Source organism: Pagrus pagrus (genome assembly GCF_965226575.1).
Source record: "Pagrus pagrus genome assembly, chromosome: 24".
NCBI classification, from domain to species: domain Eukaryota; kingdom Metazoa; phylum Chordata; class Actinopteri; order Spariformes; family Sparidae; genus Pagrus; species Pagrus pagrus.
In genome coordinates this window covers 15,019,626-15,034,447 of record NC_140206.1, presented here as the reverse complement: position 1 = coordinate 15,034,447, position 14,822 = coordinate 15,019,626, and the positions used below count along the sequence as shown (strand labels likewise).

At 41.9% G+C, this 14,822-nt stretch overlaps 1 protein-coding gene across 2 annotated transcripts in view; it reads right to left on the bottom strand.

The window, feature by feature from the left end:
* Nucleotides 1-14,822, bottom strand: part of pard3ba (par-3 family cell polarity regulator beta a) — a 177,668-nt gene that overhangs the window by 128,847 nt on the left and 33,999 nt on the right. For both annotated transcript variants that reach the window (XM_084347125.1, XM_084347126.1), the window contains exon 4: nt 4,129-4,235. In XM_084347125.1, the coding sequence (XP_084203251.1) occupies nt 4,129-4,235 (107 nt within the window). The remainder of the gene's footprint in view (nt 1-4,128; nt 4,236-14,822) is intronic.

The following is a 14,822-nucleotide window of genomic DNA, read 5'->3' as shown; positions in this document are numbered from 1 at the left end:
TCAGTTGACACTTCTTGAACTAACACTTGAACTGACACCAACTTCTTTCAGCACTTACAATTCCACCAACACTTTAATCTCCTGTTAACACCTTTACTTTAATTGACATTTTCAACAGTGTTCCATGCTTACTCTTTGGATTTACACTTTACCTCCCATCTTCACTTCACTTTTAGCTGCTACTTAAAATTATTTCAGCACTTCAACTAAAACAATGACTCCTTATAAAAAAAACAGCTCAAAAGCTCGGAAGAATCTAAATTGTGAGCAATTTAAGCTTTTGAAAAGTGAGAAAATGAAAATTTTCTCCAGAAGTAATACTTTGTCGTTGCTCTGTTTCATATAATCTAGTTCTTTCTCTGAGTGATTTGAATGTAGCAGGCTTTGTGGTCCCAGGACGAGCGCTCAAATAATTTCTGAAACATGTCTGGAAACCTGTCTTAGCACAACTAACAGGTTGCCTGCTCTGTTATTGTGTTGCACACTGCTATCCACGTTTTTTTGTGCTTTGGGTGCCGTTTGTAGTCTGAGGTGTGTCTGAGTGACGGGGTGGTGTGCAGACATACGAGAGATGAGGTGTTTGCGTGTGAGTGTGTATGTGGTTGTTGTCAGACAGATGAGTAATGAGGTGTGTGTTTCTTTTGTGCACTTCCTCCGACTGCTGCAGTCATCTGCTACATGTCAGGTGGTTGAAAAATAGTGTGCGTCTGTGTTGTGTGTGTGTGTGTGTGTGAAAGAAAGAGTGTTTGTATGTGTATACTCTGCAGGATCACAGCGTCGGTGTACTAGCCAATGCTCCTTGACCCTCGTCATATCCATCACATCAACTGACTGCCGTGGCCACATTCTGTCACCTACGTTCCTTAAGAAAAACCCAAACTCACACACGCAAATGAGGTAAAATCCTCAAGGGACGGACACACAGATACACACTGCATCCAGCTGCTAGCATGAGAACCAGGCACCTTCATACAGTCACCGAAAAACAGCAGAATTTAGTCTAGGTGTCAGCTTTTTCCATCACGGCTGAAGGAACATCGGACGAAGTGTAACATATTAAAGTCAGACTTTCTGCTGTGTTAACATGTATTGCATCACTGCACCCCCGAGGTGTTGAAAATCAGCCAAAAATGTGGGAGGCAGAGCAAGGGAGCAGGACAGAAAGAGAGGCTGAAGAAACATAACGAGGATTAGGAGGAGGAGTGATGGAGGTAAAAGGAGAGAAAGAAAAAAGAATTCACCAGTTACTGCCTGTTAGCGGGTAACATTAAACGTCTCGTTTATTAGCTACGTACATGGCAGGAAGTCCAAATCAATTAAAGGGCCGGCTGCGTGTTTAGCACTACTCAGCCTTTTGCGAGTTTCATTAACTCCTCTGACAAAGAGAGAAAGACTAAAAAGGAGTATGTGCGTAGACTACATGTGAATCAAAGACAGAGAGAAGTGGGCCAACCTTGGCCTTCAACAGAGCAGGCAGTAAAATCAATTAAAGGGGCAGGGCGCATATTTATCACTGTATCAGCCTTAATTACACTTTATCTAGCTTTCAATACCTCCTCCAAGACAAAAAGGGACTCAAGTGGGTGTGTGTGTGTGGTACTTGTAAGTGTTTAAGTGCATGTGTATATGAGTAAGTGAATGTGTAGAGATAAGGGGGGGGTTGCAGAGGAGCTGTACAGTGGATGAGCGAGGATGAAGTGATAGTGTATTGATCTATGGAAGTCCATCAGTCCCAGGACTCAATATGTCCAACAGCTGTGACGGCCCTCTAGACTTACACACACACACACACACACACACACACACACACACACACACACACACACACACACACACACACACACACACACACACACACACACACACACACACACACACACACACACACACTCAGAGGTAACAAATTGCCTCGGTAATATGTGGATTATACAGTCTGAATCCAAAATCTTGATCAGATTGTTCAATTTGCAGATTACTGTACTTGTAAATAAACAATTATAACCTACAGATAATTCATTTTTATATTGAACAGTTTAGGTTCTTGGTGTTGTGCTCAAAAGCACTTTGACAGTTCATACAGCTGCTGTGTAAACGTTGCCTGCCTGACTGCAGGAGGTAAGTCTGCTCCATCGTGGCGCTACAGACATTAGCAGTAATCAAGATGCCTGTGTGCACATCATCATATTGACTTACTGTATGTAAAACTTTCTGTCTGTGTCAGGGTATTAACGCTTTCTTGAATGCCATGCTAACTCAATACCCTTTAATGCTCCTGATCAAACATCAATCTAGACAGCTGGAGAAAACATTTATGACTGTAAAATCAATGAAGGAACCTTATGTCCAATTACATGTACTACACACTACTCACTTCATTAATGTTAACAAGACTACAGCCATGCTAGCAGCTCTGTAAGGCTGTATTCAAGCACAGTCATGATCTGCGCTAAACGCTAACGTCAACATGCCAACATGCTTACGATGACAATGCTAACATGCTGATGTTTAGGTATGTATACCACATTCACCATCTTAGATTAGCATGTTAGCATGCTAGCATTTGCTGTTTAATGCTGAACACAGAGTACAGCTGAGGTTGATGGGAATGTCAGTTATTTAAGCATTTGGTTGTGAACAAGACAAATTCAAATTTCAACCTGATAATGGTATTACTATCCATCCTGAGAGAATCATGAATGTCCTTTACCAAGTTTGATGGCAATCCATTCAATAGTCTGGGGATTTTTCAGTCAGAACCGCATAAGTCAACCTCTGAAATGTCATCATATCATCAAAGTCAGCAAGATATCCTCTTAGAACCATGGAAATCTTTCCAAACTTTTATGTTTATCCATCCTGTATTTTGAGATATTTCAATCTAACGTGGTAGACATTTCGACAGACTGATATTGCCATCCATAGAGCCATACCACCAGTGTGGCTCCATGGCAAAGCAACATAGAGAATCATTTCTAAATATTTAACTGAACCGACATTATTACAACTTATCTTGCGACCGCTATATCTTCGATGTTAACCAATGTGGTACTAGGTCACAGGAGTTTTCAACAAACCTCAAATGCATTGTCTCTTCTTTATTCCCCATATGATGAAGCAGATTTGCATTTAAAACTTTGCAAATAGACAAAAACAATAACACACCAAAATATACCAGTGATCTAAAGAGCATCTGTCTGGGTTTAAATAAGGCTGCTGAGGTTTAAAGCAGGCAGCATAGAGATGTAGATTGTAGAGCTGGAGAACAGCTGTAAGTTATTTTAAATCATCTATAATGAGCCTGTCCACTGTGGCCCGGCCGTGCTGTTTGAAGGAGACGAGGCCTGACGTGTTTTGTAGAGCAAATATGGGCTTTGTCATTGTGTTTACTCAACGCCCGCTGATGCCTGAGTTCTGCTTAGTCACTGCTGTGTTGAGCACGGCGGGGGAAAACAACAAGACTCCCTCCCTCCCCTGCCTCTCTACCTGAGTTCCCCTAACACACTCACATTAGGAGTGTGACCTCAAACAGCCTCTGTCTTGCACACTACACACACATGCAATCACCCACAGAGGGACAAGAAAAGGCAGCAAACAAAGTCCTCCTTGATGGCGGTCCTGTTGGAAAAGATGGAGAGCACTCGAAAAGCCGAGCCTTTCAAAGTACAGCCCGGGGCGTGGAGCTTGACCACAAGAGGAATATTCACTGGGTTCCTCCGTCTACTATGACGGAAAGGCACACATCAGACACGTAATGGGAAATGTAATAGGTCTATCTCTCAGATATTAATTTAACATTGACATTTTTCATTTTTCCTTTCCATTGTCTCTTGCTTTGGTTTAAACATTTTGCTTCATTTAAACGACTAATTTGAACTGTAGGAGGTTCAAAATTGAACGCTTTGTCCAATTTTTGCAGAAACACTGCCTATTCCTTTGTTCTTCTCCTCTCTGAAAAAAAGCAATTTAACTGTGGAGGGAATCAGTGTCTTCAAACAACAGAGACAGGAATAGAATCTATCTTCTAGTTTACCTAAAAACAGCTGATATACATTCAGTTTCAAGTCGTTTTTCCTACTTCTGCACGTGCCAAAAGCTGTCATTTTCGTGCCACTGTGACGGTCTGCTCACCTGTTCGGAAGAAGCGTTGCTGTGGTCATCAGGTGGGGGCGTGGCTGTCGTTGGATGGGGCGGGGCCAAAGCTGAGTCGCTGCTGCTCCTCACCAACAGAGGTGTGTCTGTGTGGAGAAAGAGAAGAGTTAGGGACAAGGAGAAAGAGGGGATGCTGTAAGTCAGTCTGTCAACACTTGGCCTGAAGCGGAGCTGGTGCAGCGAATTGTGAGCCATAGTTGCCACGGTGTTCATGCCAACCCTTTAGGCCGTCGCTGCTGCAGTGTCTCAGAAGCCGATGAGGTCGGTGTGCTTGCTGGCGAGGCTGCGGCTCACAGGCCACGGTGTCAGATCGCAAGTCAAGCAGACATTACCAGGGTTACTATGTGAGTTAACAGTTTACAGGCGGAGCATGGCTGGTCTTGTGATAACTGTGGTGGGATCCACAATGTCATGTCTGACATGCTCTCCTGTAGTTGTCTGTCACATGGTGCAACCAAACTTCACACTTGTTAAATGATTGGTTGTTTGCATGTCACTTGCACCTAGTGATATGATAGGCCATTTAAATGAGCCAGGGAGGACGCTTGTTAGTTGTCTGTTAAATGATTGGCTGTTCATGTGTCACTCGTAGCATGCTCCATTATCAAGGGATATGACGACATCAATGATGTGTCAATGGTCGATACATATTGCAATCGTTTTATCGCCCAGGCTTTCGATATCGCAACTGAACAAAACAAACAGCAGCATAATGCTACTCAGGTGTGTTTCAATAGCAATATATTAAGGGAAATCTGATGCCCATGAAGCCAAAAAATAAGTGGGTTTTCCACATAGCTTCTGCATTGTCGGTTTCTGTTCTTCTTTGGGTTGCTTTATAAATCTCCCAGTTGTGGGTCGCAAACCTAACATGTCATAAGGTCACACTGCTGTCCCATCCCGCTGTAGCACTCTTTTTACACAGACGTCGATTCAGGGCTGTTATTTGTTTTCTCAAAATCCAAAAGCACAGAGGATAATCAGAGGAGGTGGAGAGACTTTTGGCAACTTTCGCACTAAGCAGCTGGCCTGCATCTTGTTTAAATGAGCATTAGGGAGGCTCAGAGGGTTAGAAATATCACTGAGGCTCTCTGAGCTTTTCACATTCATTTGACACCAAAGCACTCAAAAAATGTAAATTTGGGGCATCTGTTGGCACATGAAGATGAAGCTAAACAACAACACAATAGAAACGAACTCCTGACTGAGCAGACCAAAAGGAATTTGTGAAGGAATTGATGAGGGACATGTATTGTTTATAAAATAACATTTAATACAAACAAAGGTGTCCCTCTATCATGAAAAATAATCATTAAATAATTCATTTGAAGATGACTCTCAAATGGTCAAAGAGTGGACCAACAACCACCCGACCATTACGCAATACGCCCAAGCCTCACACCCACAGTGTGCATTTTCATATGACCAGCTGTTGCCTTCATGCCCCCTAAACACACACATAATCATATGCACACACACTTACCGCAACCCTTCCCCGCGGCCCAAAGGAGCTGAGAGAGGGAGAGGTAACACGGGCAGGTCTGAATCCACGATAAAACAATTCAAAAGAATCTAATTTGGACCTTTGTGCTACCTCTTGCTTTTAATATCCAGCCCAAAGGGAGCAGGCTGGTATTTGTGGATGTAAAACCCGTAGCTCGGTGTTTTCAAATTCAACTCGACAGAGGAGAAAATAAAGACAGGGGAGAGAAAAGGGGGAGAGTGTGAGATAAACAAAAGGGAAAGAGAGAGCCAGGCGATAGTGACAGCGAGGAGGGAGGGAGAAAACCTAGAAAACTGAGAGACAGGGACCGGGAAGGCAAACAAAATTCTCCTCTTTCCTGTAATCAATCTCTCTTTGGAGGGTCAGTGACAGGGTCCTGGTCTAACGTGGTCAGAATAGAGAGAGCAGTGGACAAGAACAAGCGGGAGGGAAAGAAGAGGCAGGGGTCTCAGTGTGTGTGGTGTGTGTGGTGTGTGATTGCAGACAGATGAAAAATTCCAGCCACTTCAGGCACACACGCAACTATCATTTACGGCTCAAATAATCTCCACATGTTCGCTCATCTGATGTTGTGTTCGGGTTTGTCTAATCATCGGTTAGTCTCACCCTCCATCTGTCTGCGCTTCACTCTTTTTCACTTCTACTAACGGTAAAAGTTTAAAGACGCAATGCCGACTCACTGTCACTGATGTGAAAGCAGGAAAAGCTTCAAAATGTTCTTTTAATTACAGCTGGAGTCGTCTTCTGGTTTTTGCTTCCAGTTTGAGATTCTTTGCTTTTCGTGAGGGGAAATCAACAGAATGTGGTCTAATCTGATTTGGAAAAAAAGCAGACTTCATGTAGAATCATGAGGCAGAAACTACACAGAAAACAACATGATTTGCAATAACGAAATGTGCTTTGATTTAATACAGAAACATCTGCGGGAAAAAAATAACAGGTATCTTCTCAGAGCTGGCATCAAAAGGCATCAGAAAAACACATCAGACAGCGCTCCAACATATCAATGGCTCCTGCTCTCTCCATCTGATTATCTATTAATCTTGTGTGCATCTAAAATAGGTCAAACACAGCAGATACTTTTCAATGGTATTAAATGAGTCTTTTGTCAAGGTATGTTCAGAGCGAACACAAAGGGAATTTTAGACACGGCAGGATTGTATATACAGTCCAAAGTCGAAGCTGCAAGCATTGACAGATTCGCTCTAGGCGGCAGAAGTCCAAGAGAAACTAATTTAAAATATTTAAATCTGAGGGACAAATGTGTGTTTTCTCCAATTTGTGATTGTACAGAGATCAGAATACATGGAGATGGGGTCTGGAGGAATAAATCAGAAAGAAATGGAGTTCACGGTCAACTCTGAGATCAGTCAGAGGCCGAGGTTGAGCTGTGAACACAAACAGACGCGCGCCACCCACACAGGGTCGTGGTGTTAGCTCGCTCGCAGCTAAAAACGATAGCGTTGGTACATATGGTGTTAGAGGCAAATGAACATGGACTGTACAAACAATTTACAGAAATTACAGAGGGATCTGCTTTGCATTTGCATTGATAATGAGCAGAACATTCTTTAGTCAAGTAACTTTACTTTGACAACTGCAGGGCGAAAGTCAGTAGAGTATACTTATTTAACTGTGTTCTGCAATGAAAAACTGTTCTTACTAAACGTGCAATATAAAAGAAGTTTAGCTGAAAACATAAAAATAGATTAAATTATCAACAGAATGTGAAGAAATATTATGTCAAGGAGACAGAAGTTAGCACGAAAACCAGCTGAAGGGGGAGACGATACACAGCAACGATGAGACGTTTTTGTTTTTCCCCAACACGTTTGAGCTGATATATGGGTAAAAATGAAGCAATGTAGAATAAAACAGAACCTTCAGTTAGGAGTTAGGAACTCATTTAAATGTGGAAATAAGAATTCATTAAGACCAAAAGGATAAGATATGAATGCATATGAGAATACACTTCAAAGTAATTTCCCGTTGGCCAAGAAATATATTTAAAAAAAAGGGAAATAATTTGAAATTCATAACATACTAAAATACATATGTAGGCCCTTTAGTTTACCTTCTCAAAACATATGCAACAGCAGTGTGTGCATGTGCCTGTGGAAAACACACGCTAAACCTTATTGTAATTTATGAACATAGACAAAAACAAGACTAGCTGGAGCAAAAGGTGCCAATGCAGGCTGCCTTTTAGGTGCTGCCAGAGGACTTATCTTTAATGAGTTGACCTAGAAAGTTTGCATCCACTGACCTTGTGGAAGCTGATGGGCCAGAGCTCAAGTCTCTGCTACCTTTTCTTGGTGTCTCGGCGTCCTAGATGTCCAGTCATTGCTGACCGCCTCCACATAAAAGGTAGGGACGTATAAAGCAGGTCTGAGTCTCTGCATCCTAACTGATGATATGGGCCTGTCTCTGGGACCAGCTGGAGGGTGAGGTAAAAGGAAGGGCTCCTGCTGACCGGAGAGGCTCATTGTTGCATTATCATCATAATCAGATCTCAGCCTCCTGTCGAATCGATGAAAGATATTTGAAGGCTGCACGGTGATGTACTTTATTGAAGGCTAGTTACCATCGCCAAGGTTACCAGGACCATGGTTAGCTTGTTCAGCAAGGTCATTTTGTCAGTAAAGACCACATTTAAGATACTACACTGTAGTCTTAATTAGCCACTTGTTAGCAACCACCTTTTTTCAGATGTATATTTACATTACATTTATTCTGTATATGGTAAATACATCATTTACAGCTGCATTCTTGATTAATTATAAGCCATTAATTGAGTTTTTATTAAGGCTGTCAGCATACTTTGTACAGTTGTGACAATTATACAACATAGAGCTGCATAGACCCGTAGCTAGCTGGCTATCCTTAGCTTGCTTAATCACTAATGTTATTGCAAGCAAAATACTGAGTGGATATGTTAGCAAAGGTGGGGAGCAACAAAGTACAAATACTTTGTTACTGTGCTTAAGTACATTTTTCAGTTATCTGTACAACTTTTAACTTTTACTTTCTACATTTTAACACAAATACCTGTTCTTTCTCTGCCTCTTTCCCTCTCCCTACTCTAACCACCTGTCTAGTATGGAAAGTTAATGCAGATAAAAATACACCGAGCAGCAGGTTTTAGGTTATTAGGTTTTTAAAAGGTAAACACATCACTCGCACATTTGTTTTGAGCCAAGTCTGCTGCGGTGATACCAAAGAATTCCCCACCATATGGGACAAAGTTCCACACAGTGATGAACTGCACAACATTAAATGAAACCTCAAGGACAAGAGGTACATTAAGTACGAAAACACCTTGAATATTGCAAGGCCAGCTGGACTGCATTATAGAACCTGTTCAAACTGGATCCTGTAGATTTTAAAAGATACTGAGTGATGAAGTGTAGGAAACAGCTTATTTCCAAAGTGGCTATAATTGATTTTCAAAATGAGCCCTACAAATACAGACTTATACATCACCACAATGTCGATGATGCGACTTTGTTAAGTGACCAAGGCCGCTCCATGGTCACAGTCAGGGTCCATTACCCAGCGGTCAGCCCCATAAATCCTCCTCCATTTATCCATCGGAGTCAAATCTGCCTCCATCAATCCTCCCACCACTTAGAGCCCCGGAGCCCGGCCCCCGGCCCAGCCATGTGAAGGAACCTGAGGGTCACTAGCTCTGACCTCTGACCTGCATTGACCTTAGGGAGGTCAAGTGGTGCCACAGAGGGTCAGAGATATTGACGAGAGTGACAGTTTTAACTCTCTTAAGGTCAGCCACCGTTTGGACACTGATAAACAAGATTGCCACAGAGTCATTACTAATCAAAGGTGACTGGGCTGGAGGAAACAGGTTTCAGCATGGGTTAGTACTTTAATGGAATAAACCATTCAGTTGTTTGCATGCCTGAATAATTGTACCATGTATCAATAAGCAACTCTGACTAATTGAACTAGGAACATATGGATGTGGTGACCTGATGAAGAATCCCTGCCACACTTGAAGAAGAATCTAAATGTATTTGTGAATGAAAATGAAAATGTACGTAGTAAAATAAACCAACAAGGGTTTGTTGATGCCATCATGCTGACCTTTATTTCAGTATTCAACTTGGATTCTTTTATATTAGTTGCTTCCCCTATCATTATTGTTGATTGATAAAAAATTGTGGGATGGAGCCATTACGTTTTCCAGCGGGGAAAAGGGAGGCATGACAACTATCGCAATGGAAGAAAAAGGCGTAATGACAGAAATTAGGAGAGCACAGGTATGATGTGTTAGTTTGCCACCACTTTTCATCTCTTCGGGAGATGCTTGAATGAATTTGAAATCACATGCTTCATGTATGTAGTGATTTATTCGTGCAAAGTATGTTTTTTTTTTTATGCACAAAATGAAAAAAAAAATCAGGTGGATGTTGTTTCCCGTCAAAAAACAAATATAAAACATACACATCTGCAGTGAAGATATAATTAACTTTAAATGCTAAATTATTGAATCTAAGGGCACTATTTGAAAAAAAAAAAAAATCTGATCTAAAACAGGCCTTGCTTTTGATCAAGAAATAAAACTGAAAAGCCTTTAAGGAAGTTATGAAGAGAGACTAAAGGTCCATCTTAAAGCAGCAGCGTGGCATCTGTAGCCCTCAGGAGCTGAAACTCATGCATGCCCTCTGTGCAAAGTGAGCACAACTTTCATTTATTTTAAGATCACAGGCATTTGCTGACTTTAACATGCAGACTCCTGCCAAAAGGGTGGAGAGGAGGTGGAAGCACTAAAACATGAGATGTATTTTAGGTTGGCTAATTTGACAGAACTGTACAGCCACAACCACAAGGTACCCTGCGACTTTAAATAGACCTCGGCAAACCAAACATCATCTCAGTCACCACTTCAAGGCAAGAAAACCAAACGATAACGCAGTCAAACACACCCAAGTTATGTTCCGCCCTTATCTTTCCGTTGAGATTTGTGTAATTGGAGGGACCTGAAGATGCCCTGTGACGCCAGTTTTGTGTTTATCTGCCTCCTATTCTCTATCTGCAGCTCGACGCCAAACTAGGCTGCTTATGCAACTCAGGGAACACAGAGGTTTATTTTAAGAATTTCCTCTTGTTTTCAGCTCTGTGGAAGTTCTGTAAGGCTACAGTGCTAGTTCACTGCCAGGGCAGGACGAAAACAAGGATGCATCATGTTTCTGTCTGACTGTGTGTGGCTGTGTGTGACCGTGCGGGTCTGGGTACACAAGGTAATCAGTGTGTGTGCTTTTGTTTGCCTTTGAGTTTGCATGTGCAAGCATGCGTGCGTCGTGTGTGTGTACATTTATCGAAAATAGCGACCGTGCCTCTGTGTGTATTTATATTTGTGTGCATCCGTGTGCATTCATGTGTGTGTGTGTGTGTGTTTATGCCACAGGCCAGGGTGGTCATGTTTCTCTCTCAATCGATAGTGCAACCCGGCTCAGGCTGCTCATGGGATGATGCGATAAGGACTCTCTTCCCCAGTGTGTGTGTATGTGTGTGTGTGTGTGTGTGGGTCATGGCCGTGTAGCAGCAGATCAATGCAGGTCTAATCATCCCACTGGGGCAGTGTGAAGTCCAATCACCCTGTTCAAACAAACAAGCCCAACCTGACACACAAACACTTTGATGGCTGACTGATTACTGAATTACTCTTCAGCCTGTCCACCACCACTCAGTACGATTACATGCACACTATAACCAGATTATTGTAAATAATCGGATTAAGGTAACAGTGTGATTAAAGCATTCTCATGGTTTGCGGTGACCTGATTTGCCCAGTTACCCCAGTCTACATGATTTGTTGATGAATAGGGTTAATGTCTGGATTGAAGGATGAGTCGTAGCCTGTGTCACACATCTTATCATCCCACAGCTGTTAGCCTCACTGCAGGTGGATAACAATGATGTTTCCTGGCACATGAGCCGCATAAAGTTATTAAATGTCACAGTCATAAAGCCACCAGGTTATATTTATTCTAAAGTTGACTTTAATTTGACTAAAACAACACAGTCAAAGGGTTAACATACATGACAGCTGCAGCACAATATTCTGCCAGCCTGTATTGCTTTTATCTAATCTTGTTTAACCCTTTGAACAGCTTCATTCCCTTTATTTAGAAGCTTATGGAATATTTGCTATATGTCATAGCTTGACATGACATATATTCATTCAGTCATTTGCAGGATAACTAGGGCTCCTTTGAAATGTCATTATTTGGCATGTCAGTGTTTTTACAGGGGAAAAAAGGGTTTTACATAATTTGAAATTGTGAATGAATCAATCATTTCCTCACACACGTCAACTGATCCTCGTCGAATGCCAGATGTGTGTTGCACTTGAGCGTACCAGGTACATTGATGGGACAGTCCAAATCTTACGACAAGAACCTGAATTACTCTGCCAATACCGAGGTTAGGAAGTAAAAAATTCAGAAAGCAATATATCGGCCAATGATTGCTCAAATGTGGTCTCAAACATTTGTGACGGTGATATGTAATGTAATGGAGGCAGGATATTTTTATAGTTTACAAAAACTCTCTTTTTCAAAATGAGATCAGTGCACTGAAAAATTAAACTACACTGGGAATTTGGTAATTACAAGTTACCCTAAGCATCTTTATTTGGATTATGTCTGTTAAAAAAATGTTCACTGCATATCGAACCAACATGTCTCTGATAGAACAATATCAACCGATATAACTGGTTGGCTGACATATCGGTCAGCTTTAAAATGAAATATTAGCATTGGCCAGAAATGAACATTTGTGCTATTTTGTTCATTCTTTATTAATCAGGCAACATCTGAAGCTACAGTATAAGGAGTGTGATTTACAAGCAAACATTTATCCTTTATGGACACTGGAAATTTCCAGCACTCTAAAGCTTAAGATTGGCTGATTCCAGTATTGTGTTCATGTCTGCACTTTCTCATTTGACTGAGAAGAAGAAAGGGTTAATCCAGTTATAGGAGAAATGTTATTAGCATGTGTGAATGCTTATCAGTTAAAGAGAACAGTTTGGAAGTTTGTAAAGAATACTGTTTATAGCTACATCTATACATTTCTACTCTAAAAAGAATCTTGAAATCTGATTGACTGTCTTTGTCACTGTTTCCAGAAATGACGTCATTACAAACGGTCCACAGACTAGAAGTGATGTAACACCCAGTTAACAACTGATTTTGTTCCGGCAAAGGGGGGAACCAACACACACAGACACACACTCCCCTAAGACCTTCCCAGCAGTGGATGGGTGACCACTTTTGGGTTGTTTAACTTGCATGCTGGGATTCTTTTGTCGAACTGTGCCTGTGTCTATGTGCGTGCGTGCATGTCTGGATGACAAAAAGCTGCTTTAATGCATGAGTCTGGCTCTGTGTGAGGGGCGTCACAGGGTCAAATCATAACTAAGTTAGTCAGGGTTCAACAGGGCAGGTTGAGGGGGTAGGGGCAGGAAGGGGTCCCACTGGGTAAAAGACAGGGTGGTGGGGGGGCTGAAATTAGTCCATTCACGCTCTGCTGGATCCTGGGCATGCTAACTGGCTACAGTGCTAATCTAGTTAGAGCTGGAAGCCATGCAGAGAAGGTATCAGGTGGAGGGGGTGATGGGTCGGGGTCTAGAGGGCCGGGTGGTGAGCTGGATGGCAGGTGGTTGAGGCTGAATAGTAGAGTAGGCAAGACATGAGTGGAGAGGGGGCAGTTAACGGGGCATAGGGCAAAAGCGGGCAGAGGGAGAGGGGTGGCAAAGGGCAGGTGTGTGTATATGTGTGTATGGGCGGGGTCACACTGTTTTTCTAAAGCCGACAGATGGAGGGAGGAAAATGAAAGGGGTGACAGGGTGGCCCAGCGATTAGACAGACCCTTGTTAAATCACATCTAGGCTCATTTAAGCCTTTATCTTTCACTTTGTGTCTGTCATTCAATAATGGATAAATAAAAGACACTGGGAAAAAAATATATATGACATTTCACAGACAAAAACCATGCTCTAGATTATTTACAGTAAAGTATATCTTTAGCCTGAGCAGACTGTGGCCCAGACGGAGCAGATATTTCCCCAGAGGCCCCCCAAGGCGTCTGACTGACTAGTCTTGTGATGTTTTTTTCCCACTGGAGATGCACCATGACCCAGTAACTTTATTTCCAGACTGCTGTAAAAAAAAAAAAAAAAGCCATTCCTTGCACATTTGACCTGAAAGCAGCATTTTTATATCATTGTCTGCACATATACTTTTTGTCTGTTTAGTACTGTATCTGCCCTGTGGAGCTGACCTTGATCAAGTCACTGAACTGCTAACAGCCTCAGAAGTGATTTGTTTTTCAGCTGACCCTAACCTCTGACTTCACAAGCAAACACAGAATTTCCCTGCAGGAGCCAAGCAGGCCAAGAAGATAAAAACACCATTTATCACTGGAACACTTCTCTATAAAAACATGATCGTTTAAAGGAAAAGGAAACATTTGTTATATTTATTCAGTCATTATGATACGATGCTACACACACACACTTAAGACTGCTTGACATTGGAATTTTTAGCTTTGGTGCTGCTGCACTTGCAGATAAAATCACTAAGATAAGAGCAGCAGCTAAATACCAAGAGGAGCAAAGAATCAGAGGATAGCAAACAAAATAGAAAAACAAGAGTTGAGAAGGGAGAGGGTGAGTGATAGGGTGAATGATGCAGAACAGCAGGATAAAACTGTGTATCCTGGTTAAGATCAGAGGTTTTGGAGTATCCTGGTTATGTTTTGTGCATGTCAACAGTTATTCCCTGTTTCAGAAACTTGGATAAGACGTTATCCCAGTTTTGAGAAACCTGAATACTACCTGGAATACTCAAATAGAAACCAGGATACAGTGGCAGGGGACGCTTAATCCAGGTTTGTGAACCATCTCATGTTGGCTGAGATGGTGAGAAATTAAGACACACTTGCAGGCAGATGATCAGAAACTGATACTGCTATGATCATGGACACAGGGATATGAATAACCAGGTTTTTCATGTTCCATGTAAATGCAATATCATTCAAAACATTTAAACACAACCATTGTTGGATTTCTTGCAGCCTTAACAGACTTTCTTTAGGGCTGGACAATCATAATAATAACTTAAGATATCTGCAAGTCCACACACTC